This window comes from Chrysemys picta, chromosome 1 (assembly GCF_011386835.1).
Source record: "Chrysemys picta bellii isolate R12L10 chromosome 1, ASM1138683v2, whole genome shotgun sequence".
NCBI classification, from domain to species: domain Eukaryota; kingdom Metazoa; phylum Chordata; order Testudines; family Emydidae; genus Chrysemys; species Chrysemys picta.
Genome location: NC_088791.1, coordinates 107,702,862 through 107,716,124, shown reverse-complemented (window position 1 = coordinate 107,716,124; position 13,263 = coordinate 107,702,862). Strand labels below are relative to the sequence as shown.

The following is a 13,263-nucleotide window of genomic DNA, read 5'->3' as shown; positions in this document are numbered from 1 at the left end:
AGTTCCTAAGCGGGGGGCCAGGGGGTCTCCGCATGCTGACCCTGCCCGCAGGCTCTGCCCCCGCAGCTTCTATTGGCCGTAGTTCCTGGCCAATGGGAGCTGCGGAGTCGGTGCTTGGGGTGGGGGCAGTGCGCGGAGACCCCCTCCTCCTCCTCCTCCACCCCAGGGACATGCTGGCTGCTTCCGGGAGCAGTGCTGGGCCAGGACAGGTAGGAAGCCTGCCTTAGCCCCGCTGCGCCACCGGACTTTTAGCATGCAGGAGGCGCTGGGAGGGAGGGGGAGGAGTTGAGGGAGGAAGAGGAAGGAGTTGATCATCAGGGCCTGCGGACCGCCTGTACCCTCGGGGACCTCCAAGGGGTCCATGGACCCCAGTTTGAGAAACGCTGGTCTACAAGGTTAAAGCAGGTAAATATACATACACAAATGAGTTACTGTCTTAGGTTTCAAAGGATAATAGTAGCTGCTGTAATGCACAAGCTCAATATGTCCTTTAGGACTAACCCAAGCTAAGCAGCTGGGGGAATCCCTTGATTATTAGAATTATGGCCCTCTCCAAATTCCAAGCAGCATAGTCATAACAATTTCTCCTTAACAGGGATTTTTATTCCCTTCCCACAGCATTCAAGCTGTGATGGGAGGAGGGTTTGTGCATGTATCCACTTCATGGGTGTGGGGGAAGCAATCAACAAAGTGATTCATCCACTGGTGTTCCACAGTGGTTTGTCTGCTGTCGCTAGGCCTTGTTTTGTTGGGGAGAAAATGATACCTCTTATGGTAAACTAGTATTTCACACTTGGTAAATCTTCTCTCCTGACTAGGGTGGGGGGTGTAAGGGGGGGTTCAGTTTTCATAGCAAACACTTTTGTAGTACAAAGCAAACACTTTGATATTACCTTATAACAAGGGATACACATACTATAAGTGAGGTTAATGCACGCAGCAACTCACAAGCATTCCACTAAACACATTCTTATAAACTTAACATCTGTTGTAACAATGCTAACACACAGGTGAACCAGAATGGTTTCCAGCTATGCATTTGTCAGTGTTCTGTGATGTCTAGGGGCCTTGGCAAGAGCTGGCACCTGGTCTGCCAGCGTCACAGAAGCCTGTTCCAGAGCTTAACTGTCCTTATAGTTAGAAGGTGCCCAAGGGTTAAATCTTAGCCCCATTTACTTCAGTGGTGCCAAGTTTTCACCCAAAATGTTTTTTTTTCATGATAGATGCTCAGTAAATTACCTGCATTACAACAGTTGACTGTTTTTAACAACATGGATTGGGGCTCTTTTTGAATATGTCTATTGAATATGTCTTTTTCTTTCTTTGAAACTATGTAGGTTACAAGATTGCCACACGTTTAGGAAATAAAAAAGACTTGTGTATGTTTCTAGCCCTTCATATGGAGAATTCTCCAATGTGTGTTAGCCCATCTGAAAAGGTATGTAATGAGATGTCACTGTGAAGAGGTGTTTCTTTCCAATAGAAGGGGATGAACCCTTAAAATCACTGATAATATCAATTAATAGGTACCAACAGTAATCAATACTGTTTAGTTTTCAGTCAGTAAGCAGATGAATAGTTACATAAAGAGCTCAGTTCCCTGATTAGATAACAGCTGAGATGTGATCATTCACAGCCACTATATCATATCAATATACCATAATTCTTAACCTACCTGATGGTAGGTAGTATGACAGTGGGAGATTTCTGGAAAAAGGCTAGTGTATACAAGTCTTCTGTTTTAGTTTTCCTATCTGTTAATTGGGGATAGTAATGCTTACTTGCCTACTTCCCAGGGGAGCTTTGGAGATTAATTCATACTGTACAGAGATTTTAAAATGCAAAACATTTTATGTGTTAAATATTATTGTTGTTATTGATCACTTTCCATCCTTCCTGTGCATAATGGGCCAGATTAACTAGTATGCTACTGTTCTTTAAGATAATTGAATAACATGTGAAACCCCCTAGGGTAGATTATTCCAGTTACTGCCTCCACAGAGAAGACTAGAATTTTACGTTTAAGAGTGAATTTGTTTGAGCTTAATTTATACGCTAACTTCATAAGAAAGCTTTGTCAGATAATATTATCTATTATTTGAATCCAAAGCCACCCAGAAGGATTAGGTCCTTATTGTGCTGGGCACTGTATAAACATATCATTATACATGGACATAGTTTCTCATCCAAAAAGCTTGCAATCTAATCAGTAGCACTGATGTCTCTCTGCCTTACTGTATCCATCACAGCTAATGTAATGCTGACAAAAGATCCTGACAGAAATGATTTAGACCCCTCACAAAGTCATGCTTCCTTTTTCTTGCTCATAAATTTCACTTGAGGGTGTTTTAGAAAACTATGGGTTGATCTTGCTTGCTTGAAGTCACTTGGAGTTTCACCAGTGACTTCAAAGGGAGACTGATTGGGTCCATTCAGAAACAGCATACGCATATAAAGATAGTGAATTAATAAGAATAATGAACAAGTAAATATTCATCTGACTGATAAAGCAGAAAGACAAATTAAGAGCCAAAGGTTATTAGGATGAAGAATCAATGTACTTAAAATCAATGTAGCCAAATCTGTAATACATTGAAGCTGTGTTTTAAAATGTAGGTGTTTGTAAAATAAAATTTGCAGACAAATAGTAAGTCACATTGTTTTCTTTCAGTTCAATAAAACTGGGATTGTTGTGTGTGAGTCAGACAAAATACACAAAGTGGTAGCAATGAGCTGCTCCAGAGAAAACTTACATGCTGTGCAACATGTCGTGCTGAATGTTCCCTGTTCTTTGAGTAACTGCACTGTGTATTTGTCCAGGAAACCCTGCTCCACCTGTACTACATTTCTCATTCAAGGTAAATAATAAACTGACCAACCCATTGAAGTCAGTGGGAGCTTTTTATGAGTAAGGAGGTCAGAAATAAGCCCATACTCAATATCCAGTTTGAAAAAATCATGTTATCATATGGAGCTCAATCCTGCAAATCCTGACTCTCACAAGTAGTCTTTTATTCATGTAAGTAGTCCCTTTGAAATCAGTGAAACTACTTGCCTGGGAAGGATTTGCAGGCTAGGGTCATAAATTGTAGTTCTCATGTCATGTAATGTGAGCTTGTGTCAGGATCCACTTACGAAGCAGGTCCAAAAATATATAACTCTCAGTTTTCGGCTCCCCTGTTCTCAAGGACCACATGCTGCAGCTCAAGTTGGTGGTGCAAAGCTTGCTTTTATGCACTCCGACTGCTGGGCTGGCTGGGCACCAGGCCAGCCCCTAGCAAAAGTTAGAGCAGCTGGGTGTGGGGCTAACCTGGCCCCGGCTCCTTTTCTGAACCATGGTCTCTTTACTGGCCTCAGGCATGAGGGGTGTGATAGTAGCTGTTACAGTGATTCTACAGCATCCAGGGAGCCCTCTGTACTGGGGTGGGGATATTCTCTGTGGACAGTTACATTTTTGACACTAGAATGCACCAATGGTGTTGCACACACTGGCTGCACTGCAACAGAGAATTAGGCCAACCATTGTTATCAAGAAATGTAGGCATTAATGATCCTGTCTGGTTGAATTGTATTGTAAATCAGTCTAAATTTTCATCTTTAGGATCAGTTTCTTCAGTCTATTACTGGCCAATGTCTCCAGAACTAAAAGGGGAAGATTCAGCAGTTGAGGAAGATCTCAAGCAAGTTGACCAAATGTTCCTCAGAAGTAATATAAGTAGCAGTGTTTTTCTACCAATAACAGACTCTGACACTGTATTTAAGATTTCATCTAGAATCAAAATATACAAGTGCACAGAATGCAGTTCCCATTATGCTGAGGCTGTCCCTAAAGACATGGGAAAAAATAGTTCATTGCTTAATATGCAAGGACATATAAGGATATGTGCAGAGCAGATGAAGAATTCATTGTGTTGCCTTGATTGTTTACTGCATTGTCCCCATGGAAAATTTGAAAAAAAAGAAAAGATTGATGTGGAAAAAATGCACACACATGCATTGCAGCTTTGTTATCTTTTAGCAGCAAGATCTGGTAAGTATACTGAAAATAGAAAAAATAGCAAACAAATATGAAAACCAGGTATTTTTTCCTAATAAATTTAGCTAGAGCTAAGCCAAATATTTCATAACTCATGTTGATAACAAAGGAATTGGTATGCTTTCCTCACCCAGGATCTAAATAAATATTTTTTTCATTTAAATAAGTAGATATGTTTATTGAAATCATATCCAGTACTACATTTGAATCAAAATAGATTTAAACTCAAATCAGTGCAAGTGAAATTGCAACAAGTTATTTTGAATCACACTATCATATTTCAAACCCAAAAAGGTTTGTTTAAAAACAATGAAGGTTACTAAGTGACAACCATGTCCTTATCTAATATCATTTATAAAATCTAAGCAATTAAAAGCAAGGAAATGATAAGTAAATCTTACAATGTCCATCTAATAAACATAAACAAAAGTTTTGTATCAAGAACAAAGAAGTGCATATTTCATCACGTAATTCTGACTCCCTGGATTGGTGTATGTGTGAATGTTTATATTTAGATATATTTTATTTTCATGATTTTGGCCTCTGAATATTTTCTTGTGATAATGTCAAATGAAAACGATCAGTTAATATATTTATCAACTGACACATTTTTTGGTAAAGTACTTATAATTGCTCGTTCTTCTTTTGCATTTATAGTTTACCAGGAAAAGTGTATAAAATTGTCTGTTTATGGTAAAACTATGTATGTAAGTGGCCTTGCATTTGGAGTTCATCACCATACCCAATTAATGTGTACATAAAACGTTTTATGTTCCATTTTCAGGGTTTTGTATTGTGTTTATATTTTGAGATTACTAATCAAGGAAAAACTTTACATTGGATTGTTGTGTTGTGATGAAATATGCTTTTCTTTGTATCTGATTATAATAATCCCTTTTCATAATAACAGTGTATATGTTGCTGTCTAGATAACGTATTAATATAGTGTAGGGGTACTTGTGTAGTTTAGACAGATCAATCTACTTATACATTCTGTTTCAATATTCTAAAGCATGACACCTTAAACCACAATATAATATTTAAAGTCTAACCACTAAAGTGATATAAAATGCTCTTTTTCTTATAAAAGATGATCCAGATCGAGGTGTGGGTTGCATATTATACAGTCAGAATGGATATTTTGTAAGTATGGCAAATGTTTCATGCACTTTCTTTATTGTTCACTCTCTCCAGTGCATTAGCTAATAAGTACACTAGTACTGGTACTTCCAGCTTTTGCCACTGTTACCTGGCTGGTCATTGCTCCATTAATGTATCTACCTTACAGCTAGATAATGCCTTCAGTATTTAGCACTTAATAAAATGTATAAGGTACAATACCCCATAGGAGCACAGGGCTTTTTGGCTGCACTCTCAACCACTTCTGTAACATAACGATAATGCATACCCTATCATTGGGCATTGGAGACGAGATTTTAATCTAATCTTAGTTACAGTAGACTTCATTTTACATCAAGGTAACTGAATCAGAATCTGGCCTTGTATCTTTCTCACCTTTTTGAAAACTTAAAAATACTTATTAAAACACCTAAAGTTTTTAGAACATCACGTACAGTTCATTTAAAGAAACACACCTTTTTTTTGTGTAATTGCAGCTATCAATTCCTGGCACCTTCCTCCTCTGATAGTCTGGATTTCACTTCCAGCCTCCTTTCCCTCAGAAGGCTAGCTCCTAATCACTTAACTATAAACACAGTAACAATAATGATAACATTTTATCATTGAAATCCAGACAAGTGATTCACCATAGCCCAGCAAAGAAGCTGGCCATAACTATATTCTTAAGGGAGGGAAAGATATTCTGATGGTGTAGGAATTTTGAGGTCACTGGATACAGGAAAAAGTATGCATAGTAGCTGGTGGTTTTGAATGGGATAGTGAGGGTGAGAAGGTTATTTGCTGGTGCAGTTGAGATATTTTAGTCTGGTAAATTGGAAAAATTGCCTCAAAACTTTGGGAAGCAGTACATTAAAATATACAAAATAGTGTATATTACATTCATTATAGGGCTCTTAGACTGATGTATATATGTGATAGTAGGCAGTGACTGAGTATGGGAGTAGAAAAATCCCTGAAAAGTAAAAGTGATGTAACTATTGTATATTACAAACTTTTCTCAAACATGGACATTGTGTGTGTGTGTCTAAAAAAGGGAAATGTCATGTATTGTATTTATCTTTACTTAAACTACAGTGATATGTGTCTTATTTTTCTTAGTCATTCTTGTTATCTTACAGCTCTGTTAGGTTCTACTAATTTTTTTTCTTAGTTTGGGGCAGGTTATAATGGATACCCTATTGGTGCAATATTTGCAAACCTGCCTTGTGCAGGTAGAGACGTCAAAAAAGAGTCAGGAACAGCAAAAGGACCAGTCCTTATCCATGCTGAAGCAAATGCTCTACTTTTCAGGTTATTGTTATTATTATTATTTATTATTTGTTTAGAAGTAATTCTGTGGTTTTACATAAATTCCTTATGATGCTATATATCAATGCAGTTGTAATATCCATGTGATTAATTGTGAAGCCATGATATAAATTGCATTCAGCATGCACCTTTGACCACCTCACCTGGTGTCTGCCCAGTAATTTATCTCCCGCTAGGACTACTAATATTCTACACCTCTAAGCACAGTAATATGCTATCAACATTTTAACAAAGGCTTTTTCACAAAATTTTCACCATAAAACCTCACTGTTCCACTATTCAGGAATAGTTACCCAACATGCCTACATGCCTACCTCCTCCCCACAACATGAAACTCCAAGCACCTTTTGAAAGATTTACCTGACAGCATCAGCTGATCCTTAGGACAGCAACAATAGTGGGAGGTGGGTTGCCTTGAGGATGCTGGTGGCAATGGTAGTGGCTGGTGAGTTATTTACATCTGTATGTGTGGGGAGCTGATGAGTGCAGCACTGCTACTATCTACTTTGTTGATAGCAGAGATTGGCCATTTTGGGATGAAAATGCTCTGCTTCCATTGCCTAGCAACAAGCAAATGGCACTGTTCCTTGTGCAGGCACTTAACTGTGGTACTGGAGAAGAAGGAGAGAAGATGCTTTGGCTGGCATTGCCACTGCCTTAGCAATAGGCAAGAAGCTGTGTTTGGAGCAGATTAAGACTAGCTGAGGTTCAGATACACTAGAATTACAGAACTTTCCTGCCCTTCAAAACAGACACTTCTTTGAGTAGTTTCCCTATAGGTGTTCCACTTCAGGTGTGCATGTGCCACTCCTGCCCTTGATAGGAGATTTTCCATTAGCAGTGTCCGTTCAGCCCATGTGTACACTCTATACAACCTCATGCCATGCTTCAAAGGTATATAGGGTTGCGCGGGTGAACCACCCTCAGTTCCTTTTCTACCACCTTGGCCTGAGAAGGAGCTCTAGCGTTTCTGCCTCATGTGTGTCTCAGTGTGTTTTGTAGTTATTTAGTTACTTTAGTGTTTCAAACGCTTCCTCTCTCATCAGGAGGCTCTCAAGATCAGTGACAGCCACTGTACAGGTATCTGTTGCTTAGGAGATTCTAACACCATAGACATAGAATCGTAGGACTGGAAGGGACCTCAAGAGGTCATCTAGTCCCATCCCCTGCACTCATTGCAGGACTAAGTATTATCTAGACCATCCCTGACACCTGTTTGTCTAACCTGCTTTTAAAAATCTCCCATGATGGAGATTCCACAACCTTCCTAGGCAATTTATTCCAGTCCTTAACCACCCTGATAGTTAGGAAGTTTTTCCTCATGTCCAACCTAAACTGCTCTTGCTGCAATTTAAGCCCATTTCTTCTTGTCCTATCCTCAGAGGTTAAGGAGAACAATTTTTCTCCCTCCTCCTTGTAACAGCCTTTTTAATGTACTTGTAAACTGTTATCCTGTTCCCTCTCAGTCTTCTTTTCTTCAGACTAAACAAACCCAATTTTTTCAATCTTCCTTCGTAGGTCATATTTTCTAGACTTTTAATCATTTTTGTTGCTCTTCTCTGGACTTTCTCCAATTTGTCCACATCTTTTCTGAAATTTGGCGCCCAGAACTGACAACTCCCAGAAGTGTAACTTTTGCCTGGTTCTAAAATCTAGAGCTTGGAAGAATCAGGAGATCAAACTGAAGCTGCTGCTGATGGAGCACTCCCTTTGACCTGCTTCCAAGTCAGGTCAGGAGACTCCCTCCCCATACATTTATCTCCAGACAGATCCAGTGCTCCTTCGACTTCGGCTAAGGTCTTGTCTAAGAAGGGGAGGAGCTCAGAGGACTCAAGGAAGGGTCTGAACAAGAGGCACTCAGTCTCTCACCACAAGGAGTAGCTCTCAAGAAGGTTTACAGTGTCGGAGGCTTCAGCCTCTCAACTCGGTCCTATGGAGGCTAAAGACTTCTTCCGGTACCAGATTGTGGAGCCCTTTGGAGAAGCGTGGCACTGGCAGGACCCTGCTACAATCTGCCTCCAGATTGGGACCATCTATTTCAGACTTATCAACGGTGCCTTTTCGCATTGGTACTGACAACATCGAAGCACATACCTTCAGCCCTGACACCTGTGGGCTCCAAACCAATGTTTGTCCAAGCTGTTACTGGCTGAGTAATAGGTCCTCCTGAACCAGTCCTTGATAGCAGCAAAGACTTAGCCCTGGTCTACACTACACAGTTAGGTTGATGTAAGGCAGCTTAAATAATAAATCTCCATGGGAGACTTCCCTTCGTATGTTAGACAGGCATTGACCTTTTATCTGGATAGGACCATGCAGTTTTGGAAATCACCAAGACACTTTGTCTCCATTGTGGAAGGATCAAAAGAATCTATGATCTCTTCACAGAGTCTGTTGAGATGGATCTCTGGGTGTATTGCTGCTTATTATAGTGCAGCTGGTGTTTTGCCTCCTCAAAGGATTACAGCATACTCCACCAGATCACAAGCAACTTCCACAGTGTGACTCAAAAACATCCAAGTGCCTCAGATATGCAGAGCTGCTACGTGGGTTTCAGTGCACACCTTTACTAAACACTATGCCTTGGTCCACACCATCAGATTTGATGCAGAACTTGGTTGTGTTCTGTTGTCTTCAGTGTTGGACTTGATTCTGAAGCTTCCTGTGAGAATACTGCTCAGGAGTCACCTGAAGTGGAGCACTCATAGGGACACTACTCAAAGAAGAAGAAAAGGCTACTCACCTTGTGCGGTAACTGTGGTTCTTCAAGATGTGTGTCCCTATGGGTGCTCCACTACCTGCCCTCCTTCCCCTCTGCTGCAGACTATTCTTGTTGCATGTTGGGATAGAGAAGGACATGAGGGTGGTTCACCTGTGCAGCCCTCTGTACCCTTTGAGCGTGGCATGAGGTTGTATAGTATGCATGGTCTGAGCGGACACTAATTACAGAAAATCTTCGATCAGGGGCTTGAAAGGTGCATATGCGCCTGAAGTGGAGCACACATAGGGACACACATCTTGAAGAGCCACAGTTACTGCAGAAGGTGAGTAAATCTTTTCTTCTAGCTAGTACCCCTGAGTCCAGCAGACTGCTCTTTCCTCTCCAACCTACAGCATTCCCTGACCAGGCTGGAAATATTCACTGTCATTTAATTTTCACATTCCTTTAAAATATGCAAAAATTAAATAACAATATTCCCAGTACTGCAGTACGAGCCTGATTGCAAACTCACACCTGTTTTACACTGAATATTGTAATTACCATTAATAATACTTAGCATATAACTGTTAAAAATTATTTTGGGGCATTAATTAATTAATCCATAACATTCCTGTGAAGAAGGCAGATATTATCCTCATTTTACAGATATGGAAACTAGTACACATAGAGGTTTTGTGACTTACCCAAGACCACAAAGGGAAGCAGTGTTAGGACCAGGACTAAAATCCAAATTTCCTGGCTTCCCTTCCACTAGACTACATTGCTCCAGCTCCATTTTCAGTGGAGTTACTCTTGATTCACAGCTGAGAGCACACTAAGGGCTGGTCCACACTAACCCCCCAGTTCGAACTAAGATACGCAACTTCAGCTACGTGAATAACGTAGCTGAAGTCGAAGTATCTTAGTTCGAACTACAAGGTCCACACGCGGCAGGCAAGCTCCCCCGTCGACTCCGCATACTCCTCTCACGGAGCAGGAGTACCGGTGTCGACGGCGAGCACTTCCGGGATCGATTTATCGCATCTAGACAAGACGCGATAAATCTATCCCAGAAGATGGATTGCTTACCGCCGAACCCGGAGGTAAGTATAGACATACCCTGAGAGTACAAGAAGACTATACATACAGCAGTTGAGGGAAAGATGGTAGTTATAACTGGCCTAGCAGCCAGTTTATGGCCATTTTCTCTGTAGAGGAAAGACAGAGTACTCCAACAAGACTGGAATGATTTCAGTTAAGACATAAATACTTTACTTTTGTAAATAATAAGTGCACATGTGTATGTATAATGATGAGAAGCTCAAAGGCAGAAATAAAGTGAGATGGGAAATCTGGGACAGAGAGAACTAACAATAAATACGGTTCTTCAGGGAAAGTCCTAGGATTTATTTGAGGGATACCTCACCATGATCTCTTGTTTTGCTTTTGCAGAAAATAAATGCTGCTACTTTTTTTTTTTCAGATCCAGAAAAAAAATAGAAGAGAATGATGTTCTTTATTGCACGAAACCGCCCTGCTCTGAATGTCAGAACTATATACAGTTTGTGGGCATAAAGAAAATTGTTTCCGTACAAGAATCATCACAATCATCATCAAACCAACAAGTAAGCTAATGCAATGCAATTACCTTATTGTAATTATTTATTTATACATTCATTTGCTGTTCAGTGCTATAGTTTATGATCAACGTACTCAATTTAAAAAATCCTAAGCATTTGTACATGCCTGCATCATGTAGTAGAGGAATCTCCACTATATAAAACACCTTCAACATACTAAACATTCATAATTATACAAATTATAAAACAATATGGCTTTCACTGTGCCCTGAAAGCCTTTAAATCCAGACTTTTCTGGAGCCAAAAAGGGAGTAAATGCTATATTCTAGGACACTCTCCAAACCCCTCATTTCCGGCCCCACCCCAGAGCCTGCACCCCCAGCCCAGAGCCATGACCCACTCCTGCACCCCAACCCCCTGCCCCAGTCCTGAACCCCCCCCAAACTCAGAGCCCCCTCCTGCACTCCAAACCCCTCATCCCGGCCCCACCCCAGAGCCTGCACCGCCAGACCAGAGCCCTGATGCCTTCCTGCACCCCAACCCTCTGCCTCAGCTCTGAGCCCCTCCCACACCCCAAGCTCCCTCATCCCCAGCTCCATTAGGTCACAGGCATCAACAATTTTCTTCAACTGGGTCATTAGTAGTGACAGCTGCTGATGAAAAGTCACATCTGCAAAATAAGACTACACCAAAAGAACCTGATTACAAAACACTGGATTTATTTGGCCATAAATCATATTAGTTGGCTACTTTGCACTTTAGGGTTGCAAATTATCAGGCCCTCGTGGCCAGATATGATTATTTGAACTATGAGAAATTTGCAGCATTCAGGGCAAACTGCCTCCAGATGCAAGGGAAAGAAGGTAAATGAAGGACAGTTGATTGCCAGAACCATCCTTCAGGCTGCTTTGGGTGCAGCAGACACCACTTCACAATTGATGGCCACCGCAGTCATGATGAGAAGGGCATCTTGGCTGTAGGGGTCTGGCTACTGTCAGGAGGTTCAGTCTACAGCAGAGGATTTGTCTTTTCAGGAATCAGAGTTGTTCATCTCTAAGACAGATGGTGCCCATCATACATTGAAAGCTTCTCGAGTGACTCCTAGCTCTCTCGGGTTCTATAAACCTGCCCCTAAAAGAAAAAAAAAATCAGGCAGAAATTGTATGCCCCACAGAGCTCAGCTCCAGCTCCCTTCTCTCACCAAAGATTGACTGAGCCTTCCAGTGGCAGCATTAGCATAAGAGAAGACAGGGTACCTCTGAAGCTTACGTATCACAGTCTGCATTGGAGCCAAAACATTCATTTTGATAGGACTGTCAAGACATGCACCTTACCCCTTTGGATCCAGAGCCACCAACCCTTCCTTTGTGACCATTTGCCCCTTTTCAGGCATGCCTGGTCTTCCATAACTCCAGACCAATGGGTCATGATATTATTACAATAGGATATTCTATCCAGTTTCACAGTGTGCCTATTCCCATCCCACCTTCCCTGGCCCTTTCCAGGGACAAATCTCATGAGGACCTATTACACCAGGATGTCCTCTCGCTTCTTTCTCTTGGAGTTATAGAAAGGGTACCTTTAAATTACCAGCAAAAGGGTTTTACAGCAAATACTTCCTTATTCCAAAGAGGAAAGAAAGATGGTGGCCCATCTGGGACTTAAGAAAGCTCAACAGATTCATATGCAAGTTGAAGTTCAGGATAGTTCCCTCTCTGGATCCAGGTTACTAGTTTGCATCTCTTGATTTCCAAAATGTGTACTTTCATGTATGCATAATTCCATAGAACCAGAGGTACCTAAGGTTTGTGGTAGGCCTTCCAGCTATCGACTGCACTGAGGGCTTTTAACAAGGTTGTAACAGTCACTACTGCACATCTAAAAAAATCCTTACGGGAATAACTGTCTAGTTCAAGGAAGGACTCCTCATCAGGTGTCAGATGCCATAGTTATGCCTTTACCTGTTCCAGAACCTGGGTCTGAAAGTGAATGTGTAGAAATTCAGCTTAACTCCCATTCAAAGACTTGAGAGGAGCAGACTTAGGGCTTGTCTACACATGACATTACAGTGTGGCAAGCTAGGGTGTGAATCTGCAGTGCACTAGTTTTGCTGTGCAGTGCCACATCCTGTGTGCACACTGCTGCTGCACAGTAAAAGTCCAGAGGGTGCTCTTGCTTACTACAATTTACAAGTTTCAGAGTGGTAGCCGTGTTAGTCTGTATCACCAAATACAATCAGGAGTCCTTGTGACACCTTGGGCCTGGTCTACACTATGACTTTAATTCGGATTTAGCAGCATTAAATCAAATTAACCCTGCACCCGTTCACACAACAAAGCCATTTATTTCAAAATAAAGGGCTCTTAAAATCGATTTCTGTACTCCACCGTGACGAGCGGAGTAGCGCCAAAATCAATATTGTCATTTCGAATTAGGGTTAGTGTGGCCGCAATTCGATGGTATTGGCCTCCGGGAGCTGTCCCACAGTGCACCATTGT

General features: G+C 41.2%; 1 protein-coding gene and 1 long non-coding RNA gene across 4 annotated transcripts in view; one reads left to right on the top strand and one right to left on the bottom strand.

Moving 5' to 3' along the window:
• Positions 1-13,263, top strand: part of LOC101945756 (uncharacterized) — a 63,512-nt gene that overhangs the window by 9,331 nt on the left and 40,918 nt on the right. For all 3 annotated transcript variants that reach the window (XM_042850106.2, XM_065566112.1, XM_005303081.4), the window contains exons 3-8: positions 1,338-1,438; positions 2,672-2,858; positions 3,602-4,030; positions 5,127-5,179; positions 6,327-6,466; positions 10,669-10,810. In XM_042850106.2, the coding sequence (XP_042706040.2) occupies positions 1,338-1,438; positions 2,672-2,858; positions 3,602-4,030; positions 5,127-5,179; positions 6,327-6,466; positions 10,669-10,810 (1,052 nt within the window). The remainder of the gene's footprint in view (positions 1-1,337; positions 1,439-2,671; positions 2,859-3,601; positions 4,031-5,126; positions 5,180-6,326; positions 6,467-10,668; positions 10,811-13,263) is intronic.
• Positions 11,759-13,263, bottom strand: part of LOC135975379 (uncharacterized) — a 76,863-nt gene continuing 75,358 nt past the window's right edge. The window contains exon 3 of the long non-coding RNA XR_010592385.1: positions 11,759-11,896. This is a non-coding gene — a long non-coding RNA (uncharacterized LOC135975379). The remainder of the gene's footprint in view (positions 11,897-13,263) is intronic.